This window comes from Rattus rattus, chromosome 4 (assembly GCF_011064425.1).
Source record: "Rattus rattus isolate New Zealand chromosome 4, Rrattus_CSIRO_v1, whole genome shotgun sequence".
Classification (NCBI taxonomy): domain Eukaryota; kingdom Metazoa; phylum Chordata; class Mammalia; order Rodentia; family Muridae; genus Rattus; species Rattus rattus.
The window spans coordinates 46,928,880-46,944,858 of NC_046157.1; the positions used below are offsets into that span (position 1 = coordinate 46,928,880).

A 15,979-nucleotide genomic window follows, 5' to 3' on the forward strand; every position below is an offset into this window, starting at 1 on the left:
CATGCTTAAGGGATGTACCCACTGGGACCTTTTGGCGTCCCCAACCCAGAGCCTGTCGGGGCTGGGAATGTAGCAGCTCCCAGACTTCCAAGGGACCGGATTAGACTCCCTTGGGGCTTCCGCGTGCAGTCCAGAGATCCGTCGCACCAGGACCCTGGCGTTCCCGTGGGTCTGAGCCTTAAGGGTCCGCTGCTCCGGAGGCCGGTCGCTGCCAGGGAAATGCCTCGAGTCCGGTCTGGTCTCTCCCTGCTAGGGGAGGAGCGCTCCCTGGGCTTCCCTCGGGGAAACTCCTCCTCTTTTCCCCGGACAGCCTTTCCTGGCTGTTCCCTCCTCTTGGCCGAGGTGACCGGGCACCTGCGTTTAGGGGTGTCACCCTGGCTCCTGGGACGCCGCCTCCGGAGATTTAAGCGAGAGCTGGAGTAGGTCCTGTACTTGGAGCGGACAAGGAAGCCGAGAGCCCCGGCGGAGGCGGAGAGGGGCGGGGAGCACAGCAGGTGAGCAGCGCGCCGGACAAGGTCGGGGTCCCGGCACAGAAAAGGAAATGGGGTTGACCCGGGTCCGCCCCGCGGTGCCGGAGCTGGGAGTCTAAGGTACAGGTGAGTTAGGTGAGGCCAGGGTGCTACATGTGCGACCGTCTGGAGACTGAGCGGCCCGGGTGTACGTCCTGGGGACTGGGACGGGGCCCCGATGACCCCGATCCCTTGGCGCGCGGCACAGATCCCAAGTCGACTCCGTAGATTCGCGGCTTGGCTTGTGGTCCTGCGGGTCCCTGACTAATGGCTTGGAGAAGAGAGTCCCTAGGAGCGGGGGTCCTTCGATGGAGCAAGCCCTTAGCTCGCGTCTCGTGCTGATATCCTTTCCTAGAGCGCAGAGGCACCAGTTCGTCTTCAATTCTCTTTGTTTCGGAAAAATCTCGGCAGTCAGGCTGGTTACCTGAACTCCTTCCGCTCCTTGGTCCCTACCGAGGTGGAGAGAAACTGGAAACTGGTTGAGATGCCAAGAACTGATACAGGCGGCGCTGCTGGGCCCTGGGGACCTTGGCAAGGCGAGAATTGTCCGCCACCTGTGGGGAGGGAGTGCTCCAGCGGTCCCGTGCGGTGACCCGGGGCGACGAGGCGGATCGACTGCCTTGGCTTTAGGCATTCACTGGAACCGACTTTGGAGGAGCCGGCCCTGGGACAGCAAGTCTGGCTGCCAAGGGCGAGCTGTCTACTGGGGAAAAGGCTGACTACCTTTCCCCCAATATCTCACTGGGTGAGACTTGGGATGTGGCAGGGTACCCAAATGTACAGTGGGCGCGATGTGTGAGGACCTGCGAGCCCAGTTGAAGAAATTAACTGTCCCATGGCCTGCAAGTGTGTCCAAGCCCTAGAGGGTGTTGGTGGCTTGTGGCTGGGCTTTTGCTCACTGGGAGCCCAGGCCCTTCACGATGGCCCCTAACTCAGTCCAGAGCGTAAAGGCCTCTGGTAGCTTGCTTAAGGGAGGGAAAAGCTCTGGATGTACCTAAAAAGCAAGAGTCCCCACAAGGGTTGGGTTTGCAGACCTTTCATGCAAATGGTTACCTTAGACCTGGGGCTAAGACAAGTGCTGGCTCCTTCTAACTCTCAGCCAGCAAGAGCCAGACCTTATGGAAAGTTCCAAAGGGCAGGCCATTTACAAGGTGTAAAAATCCAAAGCGAGGTGGGGGTTGTTTACTTGGTTTGGGAGAAGGGGAGAGGTTCTTTTCCTGGTAGGAAGGCTGGGGGCTGGGCAGTTTCACCAGGAGACACAGGGACTGAAAGATCCCAGGCTACTACCTACTGCAGTGGTCTGTGGTGAAGGACCTCCAGGTAGGCAAGGTGGCCCACTCCCCACCCTTACCTGTCTCTACTGAAGAGGTACTTGGGGTCCCTCTCACAGTGACCTGACTGGTCCTGTCCTAAGATGTTTTAGAATGAAAACTCAAAAGCCAGGTGTGGCGAGATTTATTTTTAATTCCAGAACTGAGGAGGCAGAGGGAGACACATTTGGCACTCTGTGAGTTCAAGGTCATCAAGGCTGTCTAGTAAGACCCCGTATAAAGAGAGAAAGAAGAAAAAGGAAAGAATCTGAAGAATGTCACCAAAGCATGAGGCTAAGCGCAAGAATTGAGAGGTGCTCCTGTGGCTTGGACTCATATCTCAGGCTTTGGTCTTTTTAGGCATCTCTGGTCGATGTACTCAGCTCATTCCCAGGCTTGGTCTCTCTCTCTCTCTCTCTCTCTCTCTCTCTCTCTCTCTCTCTCTCTCTCTCTCTCTCTTTCTCTCTCATCACACCTTTAAGGCCAGCTTTTTAGCAACAAGATCTTGGAGTAAAGTGCAGAGAACCTTGCCTGTGGCACTGTAGTCATTGGAGGAGGAAGTCTGACCACACTGCAGAATAGCTACACACGATGATGTGACTCTTCACTTCTTCTAGCTGGACAACATAGTGAGTTCTTTAAAACCTGTTTACCTCAGCTATAGGGAGGGTTAGATAGTGTTAGGGTCCAAGAATCACTGAAGGAAGACCCCAGACTCAAATAGTAGGCAAAGGCACAAAACGTTTATTCTGCAGAAATTACCAGCATGCGCGCGAGCGTGCGTGCATGCGTGTGTGTGTGTGTGTGTGTGTGTGTGTGTGTGTGTGTGTGTGTGTGTACCATTCCCTTTTTGTGCAGGGCTGGGGGACTTTTCCAGAAGGGTTAGGTCACCTCTGATGATTGGTAGAGGCAGAGCAGTGGCATTAGTAGAATTTCGATTGGTTGCTAAGTTTCTCTATATATGGTGAGTGCTTGCTGAATTTTGGAAGCCAGCTCAGTTCTGGCCTTGTTATCTCCTCCAGTCAGGTGTCCAGGGGCTGACTCAGCTCCAGACTTATTCTCCCTAAGTCAGGGCTGCCGTTAACTAAAGGCCCTGTCAGTGACTCCTTCTGAGGAGCCCAGTATGCTTCCCAGGGATTGAAATTTTTATTCCCAAAGTTTTTGAACCTCTCAGTAGCTTGTCTGGTGCCTCTATGGGATGAAAAGGGCAGAATCAGGACAGAACAGGGCAGCTGCCTTAGTAGGTCAGTGCTATAAGCATTGGACTTTCAGGCAGAAATGTGCACAAGAGACCTTGTTGACCAGAACTGGACCTAGGCCTGCACAGTCTCAATTCTTTTTCCTCCCCTTAGTCCCAAGGTCAGTGTGGCAGCAAGTGAAAAAAAAAAAAGAGGAGATAAAAACTGAGAGAGAAGTCTAGGGAATCTAGATACCTCAGGTGCTCTAGGGCCAGGCTGCCATGCTACCTAATCTCATAGACCTACCTCTGTCTGCAGCCCCACAGTGGCCAGGACCTGGGATTACTTAATGAGCCAGAAGGCTGCCTCTCTGGGTTACGGGGTCACTGAGTGAGAGACACTTGTGCAACTAACTATCTTGCCAGTGATGAAACGTGAATATGTGAAGTATGGTGTTCCAGTATCATCTTCTTTATTGTCTAAGCAGCCTGCTCCCCGAGATGAGCCCAGCCTGGAACCAGGAGTTACCAAGAAATGGAAACCGAGAATCTAGTTGACTATATTACTCTTTGCATTTAAGTATTAAGGGAGCCTAGAAAGTCTTGGGAGAGAGGACCTTCCTTAATGTGAGGTCATTGTGCTGGTCCTGAGTATTCTTCAAACCCTGGAAGTGGGGACCAGGAGTTCTCGGAAGCTTTACAATAAGTTTTGTGTCTGGGAACTCCTGGTCACCCCAAGCATGGGGCATAAAGGAAGAAAGGAAAGATGGCTGGTGAGTCTAGTGGCTGATCAGTTTCGGTTCCTGAAAGCCGGGAGATTGGCCCTATTGGTGGGAGCAGAGGCTTTTCCATCCACTATCCTCTCTGAATTGTTCCCCCAGCTGTCCTTAAAGTTGAAATTGCAGGAATTCAGGAGTATCATGATCCCGAGAGCTGAGACCTGCAAAGTTTGACTTGGGAAGCCTTTATGCGCAGTCTCCAGGTATAGTGGACCTGGTAATGAAGGAGAGTGGTTCAACTGTATCTCAGTCCAGGGGCAGCTGTGGTCTAAACCTGTTTGTGGGTTCTTGGGGAGGAACATGGTAATGTCTGGCTCATCTGATCACAGTGGGCATTCTAAAGGATGCTCCCTGGAGGAGATCTGGGATTCTGGAAGGGAGTAGATCTGGACCCAGGGCTGCTTCTCTCAGCAGGAGGTTGGAGAAAGAAAAGGAATGTATAGTGGCATCTTAGGCAATGGCCGCTCTTGGAAGGAGAATCCATGCGGGATACTGGAGGGTATCAGTGACCTACACTAGGCACGGGGTGGACTTTGAAGAGGTCAGGTGGCCCAGAGAGTCTCTCTCTGTTCTCAGTGGAGGCAGTGGGGGAAGGGAGGAGATCTGCATGCCTTGCTTGTGTACACAGGTGAGCCATCAGGCATGGGGGCCTGGGCTCAAGAGTCCGGGAGTGATAACAAAGCTCCTAGTGTGTGAAGCCACCAATAGCTTGTGGCTGTGGAAATTCACACAAGGACAATGGATAGGTAGAAGGCTTAACCTTAGCGCTGACTGAAGAGTGAGGCTGGCACCCTAGTATTCTCAAGTCGGTTGCAAAGGAAACAAGTCTGGCTTTGTTACTGTGTGTTTGACTAAGGTACAATACAAAGAGTCGATTTCCCTTTAGTTTATGGCCCTTGCTTTCCTCCAAGCATCCAGGCAGGTGGCTCTGAGCTCTTATCAGAACCCAAACCGGATCAGAATGAGGATTTCTAGAGACCACAAATTTATAGGCCATTCTACACAGAACTCTGAGAGGTGTTCAAGTTCACCACATCATAATGTGTGGCAGTGGCTTTTCACCACATCAGACCTTGTAACAACTGCTTAGTCATTTATGCTCTAGAATGTGCTGGATCTTGTACTTCGAGGACTTTGCACTTTCCTAGTAGCTCACACACTCAGCTGAACTTTTGAATTGTGGGGAACTTGGTTTTCCTGTGCTCAGTCAAAGCCTGCCTTCTGACTGATTCTGATCTTAATCCTGAGGCTAGCCTCTGGGTTTATGTGGCCCGAATCAGGTCCCTTCTCCATATAGCAGTAGCACAAACACCGGGAGGCAAAGCCTGTTTTCTGTCACACTGAGGTCAGACCTGGAGAACATTCTTCCACTCTATCTTTATAACACCTCGTTCATTACTCACTATCCTCATTAAACAGATTGGCTTGGGTAAGGCCTTTAACCAAGAACCAGGAGCATCATCATGTGCTGGAGTTTGCCCGCCATGACCCAGGGCCTTTCTGCCTGTATCAGTGTTAGCTCTAGGTACCTGAACTCTGTGATGACACCCGCTATGCCCGCTGTGCCTGACCTGTGCCTGACCCACTGTCCCGGTGTGGGCTTCCCATTCCTGGTTGTTCAATTTTATCTCATTCATGTAGCCTCTGGAACTAAAACCAAAGAAATGTATGTGCCTGTATATGCACAGCTGTGTGTCTGTATGCATGTGTGTTTCTATGTGTCTATGTGCATGTGTGTGTGTGTGTTTGTGATTGTATGCAAGTCTCTGTGTGTATGTGTATATGTCTGTATATGTTTCTGTGGTCTGTCTGTGTGAGTGTGTGTGTATACATGTCTCTGTGTGCAGGTGTATGTGTCTCTATATGCATGTTTCTGCACACATGTGTGTGCCTTAGTATTTGTCTCTGCATATGTGCATGAATGTCTGTGTGCATGTCTCCTTGTCTATATGTGCAATTGTGTATCTCTCTGTGTATATGTGCCTGTGTTTATGTGTGCATATTTATCCATGTTTGTATATGCGTGTGTGCACACACACATGCGTGCACACATGTGCATCTCTATGTACATGTTTCTTCTTAGTTTGCTTCTCTATTGCTGCGATTAAACAAAAAATACCAGGACCAAAATGACTCCAAGATAAAAGGTTTTTTTCAGCTTAGAGTTTACAGTCCCTGATCTGGGGAATTTAGGGCAGGAACACAGAAGCAGGAACTGAAGCAGAAACCATCAAGGAACTTTGTTTTGTGGCTTGTTCTACATGTCCTGCTCAACCTATTTTGACCAAGTTTCCAGGGTGACATTGCCCATGGTAGGCTGGGTCCTTCAATGGCCAGTCAAGAAAAGTGCCCCCATGGACTTGCCTACAGGACAGTCTGATGGAGGCATTTTCCTACCTGAGGTTCCTTCTTTCCAGATGCCCCTAGCTTGTATCAAGTACACACACACACACACACACACACACACACACACACACACACAGAGAGAGAGAGAGAGAGAGAGAGAGAGAGAGAGAGAGAGAGAGAGAGAAAGAGAGAGAGAGAGTTTTGTTTTGTTTTTGTTTTTGCTTTTTGCTTTTTGCTATGGTACAAAGCTAGATTCAAACCAAAACAGACTTATTTTCCACCCTAAAAAAGCTTGTAATCTATTTGGGACAACAAGGCATTCACAGAAAAAGAAAAACAGATAATGAGGGCCTGCCTTTTCTGAGGTGTTTTGTTCCACTTTCTTTCTCTCCCCCTAGTTTTTGGGAGCTGGCACTACCAACAAGCCAGGCCCAGCCATCCATCCAAAAAGAACCCCAAGTCCTTTTGAGGGTCCTCACATGAGATCCATGTTTAAATAGAGGGCAAGTAGTGTGTATATCTAAGCAGTCCTGTTCAAGGGCACATACTCGCCTATCATGGTCTCAGCTACCGTCTCTCCTACAATGACTGTATAAGCTGTCAGAATTGTGTGAAATCTTTTCCTGGGAAGCAAGTTCTTCTGGCTGGCACCAGCCCTCGGCATGTTTCTACTCTACACTGGGATTTATGAGGCACTCTTTTTTATTTTATTATTTTTGTTGTTTTGTTTTTTCCTTGATGTTTGTTTTTGGGTTTTGGAGACAGGTTTTCTCCATGTAGCCCTGGCTGTCCTGGAACTCATTTTATAGACCAGGTTTGCCTTGAATTCTGCCTGCCTCTGCCTCCGAGTGCCAGGACTAAAGTCATTGGGATGGCTGTTCCTGGTTGTTAACTTGACTACATCTGGAATGAGCTATAATCCAGAAATGGAGGACACACCTGTGATCCTGATCCCGAAGCTGGAAGACACAGGCTTCTGACCCGGATCTTGACATAGGATGACATATGCTTTTGATCCAGATCTTGAAGCATAGTGGCCATGAAAATCTTAGGCCTAGGCAAGGTAGCACATGCATTTAATCCCAGGAGACAGAAACAAGCAGATCTCTGACTTCGAGGTCAGCCTGGGACAGAGCAAGTTCCAAATCCAGGCATGGTGATACACGCCTTTAATCTGGGCCATACCTTCTGCTGGAGGCCAACGTAAGGACAATGGCAAATGAAAGGGCTCATTCTTCTTTTGCCTGCTTGCATTAACCTCGGGATTCCAGCTTATACAGAAGGCCAGCTGAAACACCCAGCCTTGTGAGACTAAGCAGTGGCTAGACTCTTAGACTCCCCTTTCACAGCTGCCCATTGTTGGGTTAGTTGGACTGCAGACTATAAGTCATTCCAATAATTTCCCTTAATATCTAGAGATATTCCATACATTCCGAGACTCTAGGGAGCCCTGACTAACACAGTCATGCACCACTATGCCTGCCCCCGAGGTACTCTTAATTCTTCCAGGTTCACTGTTTCGATAGTCTGATAGTACAAGTGTCTCTCTTTTAATATCTTCTTGCTTGCCAGAACAGTTTCCCCATGTCCAGTACTTGTCTCTTCTGCATGTCTTGCACCTCTAACCTATACTACTATTGGCCAGCGTTCTCCCAACAGTGCACTAAGAAGAGAGGGTATCTTGTAATGTGACTTGAGCCATGGTTCTGTGTGTTGATTGGCTGCACAGTGTCTGGCGGTGGCAGTGTGATGACAGAGGTGGGAGAGTGATTCTGGGGTCCCCTCCCACTTCTAGCATCTTGAATAGTACCTGGCACTCTAGGGGCCCTCATGAAGGAGGCAGCAGCTGTGAGCTGGTGTGTTATGGCATCCGTGGACTTCAGTTATTTGGGCTATCCCACACTCTCGAGTGAAGGCATCAATGAGCTTGTCGTCATTTTCAGAGGAAAGGACCACAAGGCAGTTTTTATTTGGGAAAAAGGTGGGTTTTTTTGTTTTTTGGTTTTTTTTTTGTTTGTTTTTTTTTTTTTTGGTCATGGGATGGATGCCTCAGTGTTGTCCATTGTGTGACAGCTGGACAGGTGATGGGTGAGCTCATACTGGGCAGCACCAGGGTGCTGTGTTCTGTTGAGATGGAGCGGATGAGGCTGCCATGCCCTCAGGAAGTTTGTCCTCATTTGCTTTCTTGACCCTTAAAGGACAGTTATCCAAAGTCCCAAGAGCGTTCTTATGTCTGGCTTTCCAGGGTCAAAGGCAAGCATCAGGTTTCTTTATAAATGACAGGGTAGCTCTCTGTCTGGTTATGTCTTGCTCCTTTCAGAAGTCAGCACATAGGAGTCAGAACCACCTGTGGCCATGGGAATTCCTGTTTAGAAGTTGACCAGGATTGAATGTGCCTCCTTTGCTCTTTTTGACCCTTTTCAGATCCTACCTAGCATGGGCATCTATCCTTTCATCCCCCAACCCCCGTCCCCGCCTTCCCTCTCTTTCTCTTCCCAAGTTCATGTAGCTGAAGTGGGCTCTCCTTTTATTTCCATGTTTTGTGGGTCATGGGATCCCTGGATAAGATTAGGAGTCTCTGCTGCCTTCTGCTTCTGATGGCTTTCCCTTGACAATTCACAGCTAAGCTCCTGGCTTCCTCCTTGCATGAATCTCAAGCACCCAGTCATTGCTCTTTTTAGAGGGCTCCCAAACTGGGAAGGCTGCCAGTGGATCAGATTTTTATTTCCTGAAACGTCAACCAAGCCTGTTGAAACAAGCTAGAAAGAACTCAGAGGAGTGAAAGCCAGTGCAGCTGGGCTCTTCTGGAGGACACTGGACGGGGTCTGTCTGACCCTGCTTGTGGGAGGAAGTCAGGATGCACGAGGTAGATGTCCAGGCTTAGCCTATTATTTGCAAGGTGGTCATAGTCATAGAGAAGACACACTAGTGGATGGCAATTGCATCCTTTTAACAGGTTTAGGTGTTTCCCATACATTTCAAATGGCCATTCCTCTCACTGTATGGTACTCAGTTTCATTCTCACACCCAGAAAGCAGTTGACTTTAATATTAGAAAAACCTAGAATCTCTCAACATGACTTGGTTCTTCTGTTCTTTCTTCATTGAAGGTTGTTGTTTTGGGGGGCTTCCTGTGTTTTGTGATCCAAGTACTAGCTTTGCTTAGGAGATGAGCAGGTGGCCTCTGCTGTTCCCTTCAGAGACACTGAGCTTTGAGAGCAGGGAACTTCTCATTAGCTTGGAAGGATTTACCAGTACCAATCTGCAAGTGTTGAAGGAGACATCAGAAGCTTTTAGAATTGCTTCTTTGGTGGTGTTGGGGATCATACCCATAGTCCCCTGTGTGAATGGCAAGTACTCTGTCACTGAGATACGTCCCCAGGTAAAATTAGTTGTATCTAACTCTGACTAAGATAACACTATGCACCAACATCAATCATGTTATAGCTAACGTTACTCAGTGCTCCTGAAAGTAATCTCTTTTCTGTCTTGACAGAGAATGGAGGAATAGGACTTTTTCAGGTCACAGCTAGTTTGGGATGCACCTAAAGCCAGTGGCATAGCTTCTAGCTATGTAGTGCTGCCTGCCTACTGCTTTCTGTGTACCCAAGTGTCAGACTTGTGCGTGCATGTGTGCGTGTGTGCATGCGCACGTGCTCACACGCGTGTATGGTGTAGTGTGTGCATTCGTGTGTGTGTAGATGTTCATTCACATGTGTGTATGTATGGAGACCCAGAAGGGGATGCTAGGTGTCTTCCTTAGTCTCTTTCCACCCTAATTTTGAGATAGGGTATTTTACTGAGCCAGGAGTTTACTGAATGGGGAAGAGTATCCATGCGTGTGTTAGGGATCCTCCTGACTCTACCTCCCTAGCACCAGGATTTCAGGTGGACACTTCTGTTTTCAGACTTTTATGAGGATCTGGGATTCAAACTCAAGTCACCATGCTTGCTTAGCAAGCACTTTGCCCACTGACCATCTCTCCAGCGTTCGAGTATCTGGTTCTTACAGAAGAAGGGCACTCATCATGGCTTCTGAACTCCTTCAAGCCCTCCTGGGCACCTCACCTGGTGAATGTGATGGTTTCTTAGAATAAGCTTGGATTGTGTCAAGTCCATCACGGAGGCATGAAGCAAAGCTCTTATAGAGAGGATATTAATGAAAAAATAATGCAACACTCCCATTAAAGTAAGGTAAGGACTAATGGATTCAGGAGCATCTCAGCAGATGGATGGACCAGGCAAGGAGCCAATGGTGAAGAGATCACTTTGATTCTCAATGCAGCAAGATTGGAAACTTACAGCCATGGAGCAAAATGTCTGTGAATAGAAAATCAGAAGGGTTCCTGTCTAAAGGAAATATGGGGACGAGTGTGGAGCAGAGACTGATGGAAAGGCCATCCGGAGACTGCCCCACCCAGGGATCCATATCATATAGAAACACCAAACTCAATCACTATTGCGGATATCAAGAAGTGCTTGCTGACAGGAACCTGATATAGTTGTCTCCTGAGAGGCTCCACCAGAACCTGACAAATACAGATGTGGTTGCTCACAGCCAACCTTTGGACTGAGCACTGGGACCCCAGTGAAGGAGTTAGAGAAAAGACTGAGGTAACTGAAGGGGTTTGCAACCCCATGGGAAGAACAACAATATCAACCAACCAGACCCCCTCAGAGCTCCTGGGGACTGAACCACCAACCAAATAATACACATGGAGGGACCCTTGGCTTCAGCCACATATGTAGCAGAGGATGGCCTTGTCGGCATCAATAAGAGGAGAAGCCCTTGGTCCTGTGAAGGCTCAATTTCCCCAGTGTAGGAGAATGCCAGAGTGGTGAGGTGGGAGGGGGAGCATCCTCAAAGAAGCAGGAGAAGGGGAGATGGGAGAGGGAGATTCTGGAGGGGAAACTGGGAAAGGGGGTAACATTTGAAATATAAACACACAAACTATCCAATAAAAAAACCCCAAACAAACAAACAACCAAAAAACAAAACAAAACAAAACAAAAAAACAAAATCAGTATGAGATACGATGGGTGGGAAGGATCTGGCTAGCCTGACTTGACAGGGTTCCTCCTGAAGGCAGGCCAGGCTCACCAGGTATCCTTTGAGGATGGTAGAGGACTGAGAATCTGCTAAGGTATTGAAAGTCTTAGCAAACTGATTTATCAAGGTTTCACGCGGCAGTGCACAGAGGTTCAGAAGCTTGACAAGGCTGTCGGTAGAGGACGATGACAGGGAAGATGGCTCATGTAAGTGAGGGACTTTATACTGACAGCATCTCAGGTGGTTGCTGACATCCCACACATATGTAATGGCCCAGGGACTTCTCTTTATAACTACAAATCGTTGAGTTTGGCATCACTTTTGGTTAGGGTTTGGGATAGTGAACAGATTGTGGGTGGATGTGTATATCATGGACCCTTTTCTTCCTTGTGATGAAAAACTGACAGAACAGCCCGAGGGAGGATTACTATGGGTCATAGTTCATGGCCCGGAAGATGTGGCCCAGGACCAGCTCTTGTCTGCAGCGGTGGGAGCATGCAGTGGCTTGCTGACATCCTACTACATCAGAGAGTTATACCTCTACCCAGAAGCAGAGCCAGGGAGTAAAGCTGGCCTGAAGATCTATGTCCAAAAGGCTCAATGCCCTTTCCAAGTACCCCAAACTAGCTGGGGTGTCCTTTCACATTCGAGCCATAACAATGTGTCGTAAGGACACATTATTTATTAAAGCTTGGGCAATCCTGTGAGGCTTAAGTAGAAGAGTCGAATGCAGCCTGTCTCTGGTGTTCAAATGTAGGCTACTAGTTCCATGCAGCTGTCTGCGTGGACACACCTGTAAGGAGGCGGGGCCTGACCCCATCAGCTGCTCCTCTGCTGTCCACTGTCACCCCCTTCCGTGGACATTTGCAATGAACCTCATCTTCAATGTGCCAACCGTGGTATCTGCTTTGCAGAGACGGACGCTGAGATGTCAGGCTGGTTCAGTTGTTTGCCTAAGGATGCTTGGGAAAGGGCGCAGGCAGAAGGTAGCCTGGTGTTTGCCTTCCAGGCTTGCTGCTGCCCTCTATGGAGGGAGATGGTGGGTCTTGTGTAGTTTTCTCCCATGAATCTTCCTTCTGGTGAATGTACTGGGAGGAACATATAGGTGTGGAAGGGCTTGGAGTCCCAGGCTCAGCCCTGGGTGCTCCCCTGTAGGCGGGGTTCACTATCCCCATTTCTTCAAGGTTACGCAGGCTCTGGCCACAGTAGTTCAACTTATACCCTAGGCCCACTCATGAGTTTCTCTGTACCCTAGAGGAGGACATTGGGTTTCATGGCATAAAAACACCAGGAACGAAGAGACCTGGGAATATATAGGTAAAGTGTAGGTTGAAGGCCAGGGGTGGAGCTGCAGTTTGCTGTGGTATAATGTGACTCTCCCCCAGAGTCTTCTAAAGCTAAGCTGCACTAAATATTACTGTGTGTGCTTCTTTCCCTCAGGTCACCTGGAGGAAGCCACATACTGACCTCCTCATGCTGCTGACACAGGCAGGATGGCATTGAACTCAGTAAGTGGTTCATCTTACGTCTCTGGCCCTTTCCTTGCTCCTTCACCCCTCTGGTATCTTCCACAGGTGTCCATCAGTAATTTTAGGAGCTGTGTGTAGGAGCAGGTGGCCCTTTGGGCATTGTTCAAGGTGTTTGTATTAGTCACTGCTCCATTGCCGTGAACAGGCACCGTGACTTACAAGTAAATGCATTTAATTGGGGGGTTGCTTACAGTTTCAGAGGTTTAATCTACCATCTTGGCAGGGACTGTGGTGGCACATAGGCAGTTTCTGGAGCAGTAGCTGAAGGTCTTATATCCTGACCTTTAGGAAACACGGATTTTTAAGGAGTTCCACTCACTAGTGACTAGGCATTTAAATATATGCGCCTATGGAGACATCTTTACTCAAACCGCCAGTTATGTTGGAAAGGGTGAGCAGGGAGGGAAGCTACCACCGCTGGGCAGAAGCTGGGATTGGTTGGTTTACTGTATGCACTTCCTTTTTCCTTTAAGGGCAGTGGGTGTATATACAGGAGAAGCAGGATGGGGCAGAGTTTAGGAAAGAGAGTCTGTGGCAAAGCTGTCAGTGTCTGTCTTTCAATAACTGGGGATCAGCCATATCTGGATGAGGCACTGGGTGGTCTATTCCTGCTGGAGTCCCACTTCCTAGGGCAATAGAAGCAGTTGTCTCTGTCATCTTCAAGCCTAGCCAGTTCACTGTACCACCTTCCACATTGATAAATACTTACTGGCTAATAACAATATTTCTCTAGGTTCTTTAAAAAAATGTGCTAGTGTCCCATTTTATGAGTCTCTGCATTTATTTTTTTATTAGATCCCTTTATAATTTTAAGAGCTTCATCCAGGACAAAGTGCTAGGTGTTCTTGGTCTTTCCTGCTAGAGAGAGGAACATGTTCTTCGATGGTGTGGTTCTGGGCCATACACTCACCTGATTTCTGAATCTAGAGTGCTCTGTTATGATGGGGATGGCTTTCACTGTCCCACCCCTCTGGTTTCAAGTCATAATCTTTGGACCTTTGAAGGAGAGTGCTAGTGAGTCATTAAACACAGATTATTAACCTCAGGGTGTTTCTATTGCCTTAAAATGCTTAAAATGGCTCTTTAGGCCAGCAAGACCGTTCTGTGAGCTAAGAGATGACCTGCATTCAGTCTTTGTGGCCCACAGGTGGAAGGAGACAACCGATTCTCACAGGTCGTCCCCTGATCTCTGTTTACACACCTGCGCGACATACACAATAAATAAATTCGTTTTGAAAATCTGAACATTTAGCGACCCCTATTGAGGATACCTGCTTCCAGAAGATTTCTCTGTCATCCCTGAGGCCCGGGAGGAGCCTGAGCATAAAGGGAGCTGGAGAGGTTTGGGGTTAAAAACCATTAGACATGGATGAGGGTAACTAGGGCCTTCGAGAAAGGTCCAGCCACTGAGAGAGTGGGGAGAGTGGAAATAAGAGTGCCAAGCTGTGAAGTCCTGACGACTCCTAGGCTGTACTCGGAGTGCAGCCTGGGGAGGGTTGTATGAATGAACTGAGAGAACGATTGATACCCTAGCAGAGGGTCCTGCCCTTTTCTATTTATACAGCACATTCCCCCAAATTCCCCTAAAAAAGCACCCGTGCCCACACGGTGTAGGGACACTTACACTGAGCTCACACCACCCTCGGGGGAGCAGATGTGTAAATCTCTGCCAACTGCAGCTGCATGAGAGAGAGCACCCTGGAGGAGAGTGGCCACAGGAGCCTGCACCATGGGTGCCTTCTAGCAGCTTCTCAGATCAGTTGAAAAGTGTGTTTGCTGCACCCAAGGTTGCCCACAGGATCTGAACGTGAGGTCTCTTCAGCAGGTGAGTTCTCTTGGACGTGAGCCGGTCTGAACCTTGACATCAGCCTGGCTCATAATTTCTAGGCTCAGGGGGTGACCTAGAGGGGGAACCATAGAGCAGGACTCTAGCTGTGTGACTTTTGACTCCAAACTTGTATGTATTTTTCTTCTACAGAGTCTTAGTTATCAGTCGCCTTTTCTTTATTTCAAAGAACAAATAATGGAAACAAATGGACCAGAAAACCAAACACAGATGGTTGAGCATTCTAGTTAATCCAGAAACAGAATCTAGTCATTCTAAGCAGGTTGCTGTGATGCCAGAGTGCTTGGCGAGCCTGCTGCCTCTCTCCCTGTCTTCTGAGTATGACGATAACTTTCCAAACCTTTAGGGTGAGTGAGAGCTATGATTGATTTATCTCCTTTCCCATCATTTAGGGGTCACCTCCAGGAATTGGACCTTACTATGAGAACCACGGGTATCAGTCTGAGCACGTCTATTCCCCGAGGCCACCTGTGTCTCCCAATGGCTGCAACTTGTATCCAGCCCAGAGCCACCCATCTCCAGTGCCCCAGTATGCTCCGAGAGTTACAACTCAAGCCTCAACACCTGCCATCCACATACAGCCCAGATCCTCAGGAACACTGTGCACCTCAAGTAAGGCTCTTTAGCATTGTACCACAAGGGGCCACAGTTTCTGGATCTGCCTTCTCTTGTGGTTTCTTAGTTCTCCTACCTTGTCAATAACACTGCACTGCCAACAGGGCCAATCTTTTTGGTTAGAGCCAGGGGCCCTGCCTCATCTCTTTGGCATGGAGAGTCCTTCCTTTCCCCTTGGCCTTTGGTGTAGCACCACTGTGTGTTTGCCCAGCTCAGCTGGACGGTGAGGGCATGGTTTCTCAGTCCCTTCTCTTTTTTAGACATATTTATTATATATAAGTATGCTGTAGCTGTCTTCAGACACCAGAAGAGAGCATCAGATCTCATTACAGATGGTTATGAGCCACCATGTGGTTGCTGGGATTTGAACTCAGGACCTCTGGAAGAGTTCTCTTAACCACTGAGCCATCTCTCCAGCCCCCTCAGTCCCTTCTTGCCTCTGTACTTATGGATGTGTTGTCTTGAATCAACAGTAAGCACTCAAGGTTGGGAATGAACTGTCTTACATGTTATTGATGTGCTCAGAATACAGAGAGCTGAGGGTTAAGATACCTCCTGTGATTAGCCAGAGACCTGTTGCCTCTCTCACCTCTGCCAGTACTTGCCCAGGCAGAAGGGTCTTCCCCACAAGGGGGGTTTCTCTCCTTCCAGGGCCTCCCCATATACTTTCTAGGGGAGCTGGATGCCCCTACCCTGACAGTAATACTCTCCTACCCCTGGATATATCATGTCTTCCCCATAGTCCCTTAACCCCCCTGTAACTCCAGCACAGTGCTGGAGGTTGAATATGAAAGCTGAATCTCTTTACCCTCTCCTTTG

At 48.7% G+C, this 15,979-nt stretch overlaps 1 protein-coding gene across 1 annotated transcript in view; it reads left to right on the top strand.

Moving 5' to 3' along the window:
- The first annotated feature begins 387 nt into the window (after window positions 1-387).
- The window catches only part of Tmprss2 (transmembrane serine protease 2), a 39,192-nt gene continuing 23,600 nt past the window's right edge, over window positions 388-15,979 (top strand). The window contains exons 1-3 of the mRNA XM_032900351.1: window positions 388-494; window positions 12,611-12,678; window positions 14,938-15,157. Of these exons, the coding sequence (XP_032756242.1) occupies window positions 12,664-12,678; window positions 14,938-15,157 (235 nt within the window). The 5' untranslated portion in view covers window positions 388-494; window positions 12,611-12,663. The remainder of the gene's footprint in view (window positions 495-12,610; window positions 12,679-14,937; window positions 15,158-15,979) is intronic.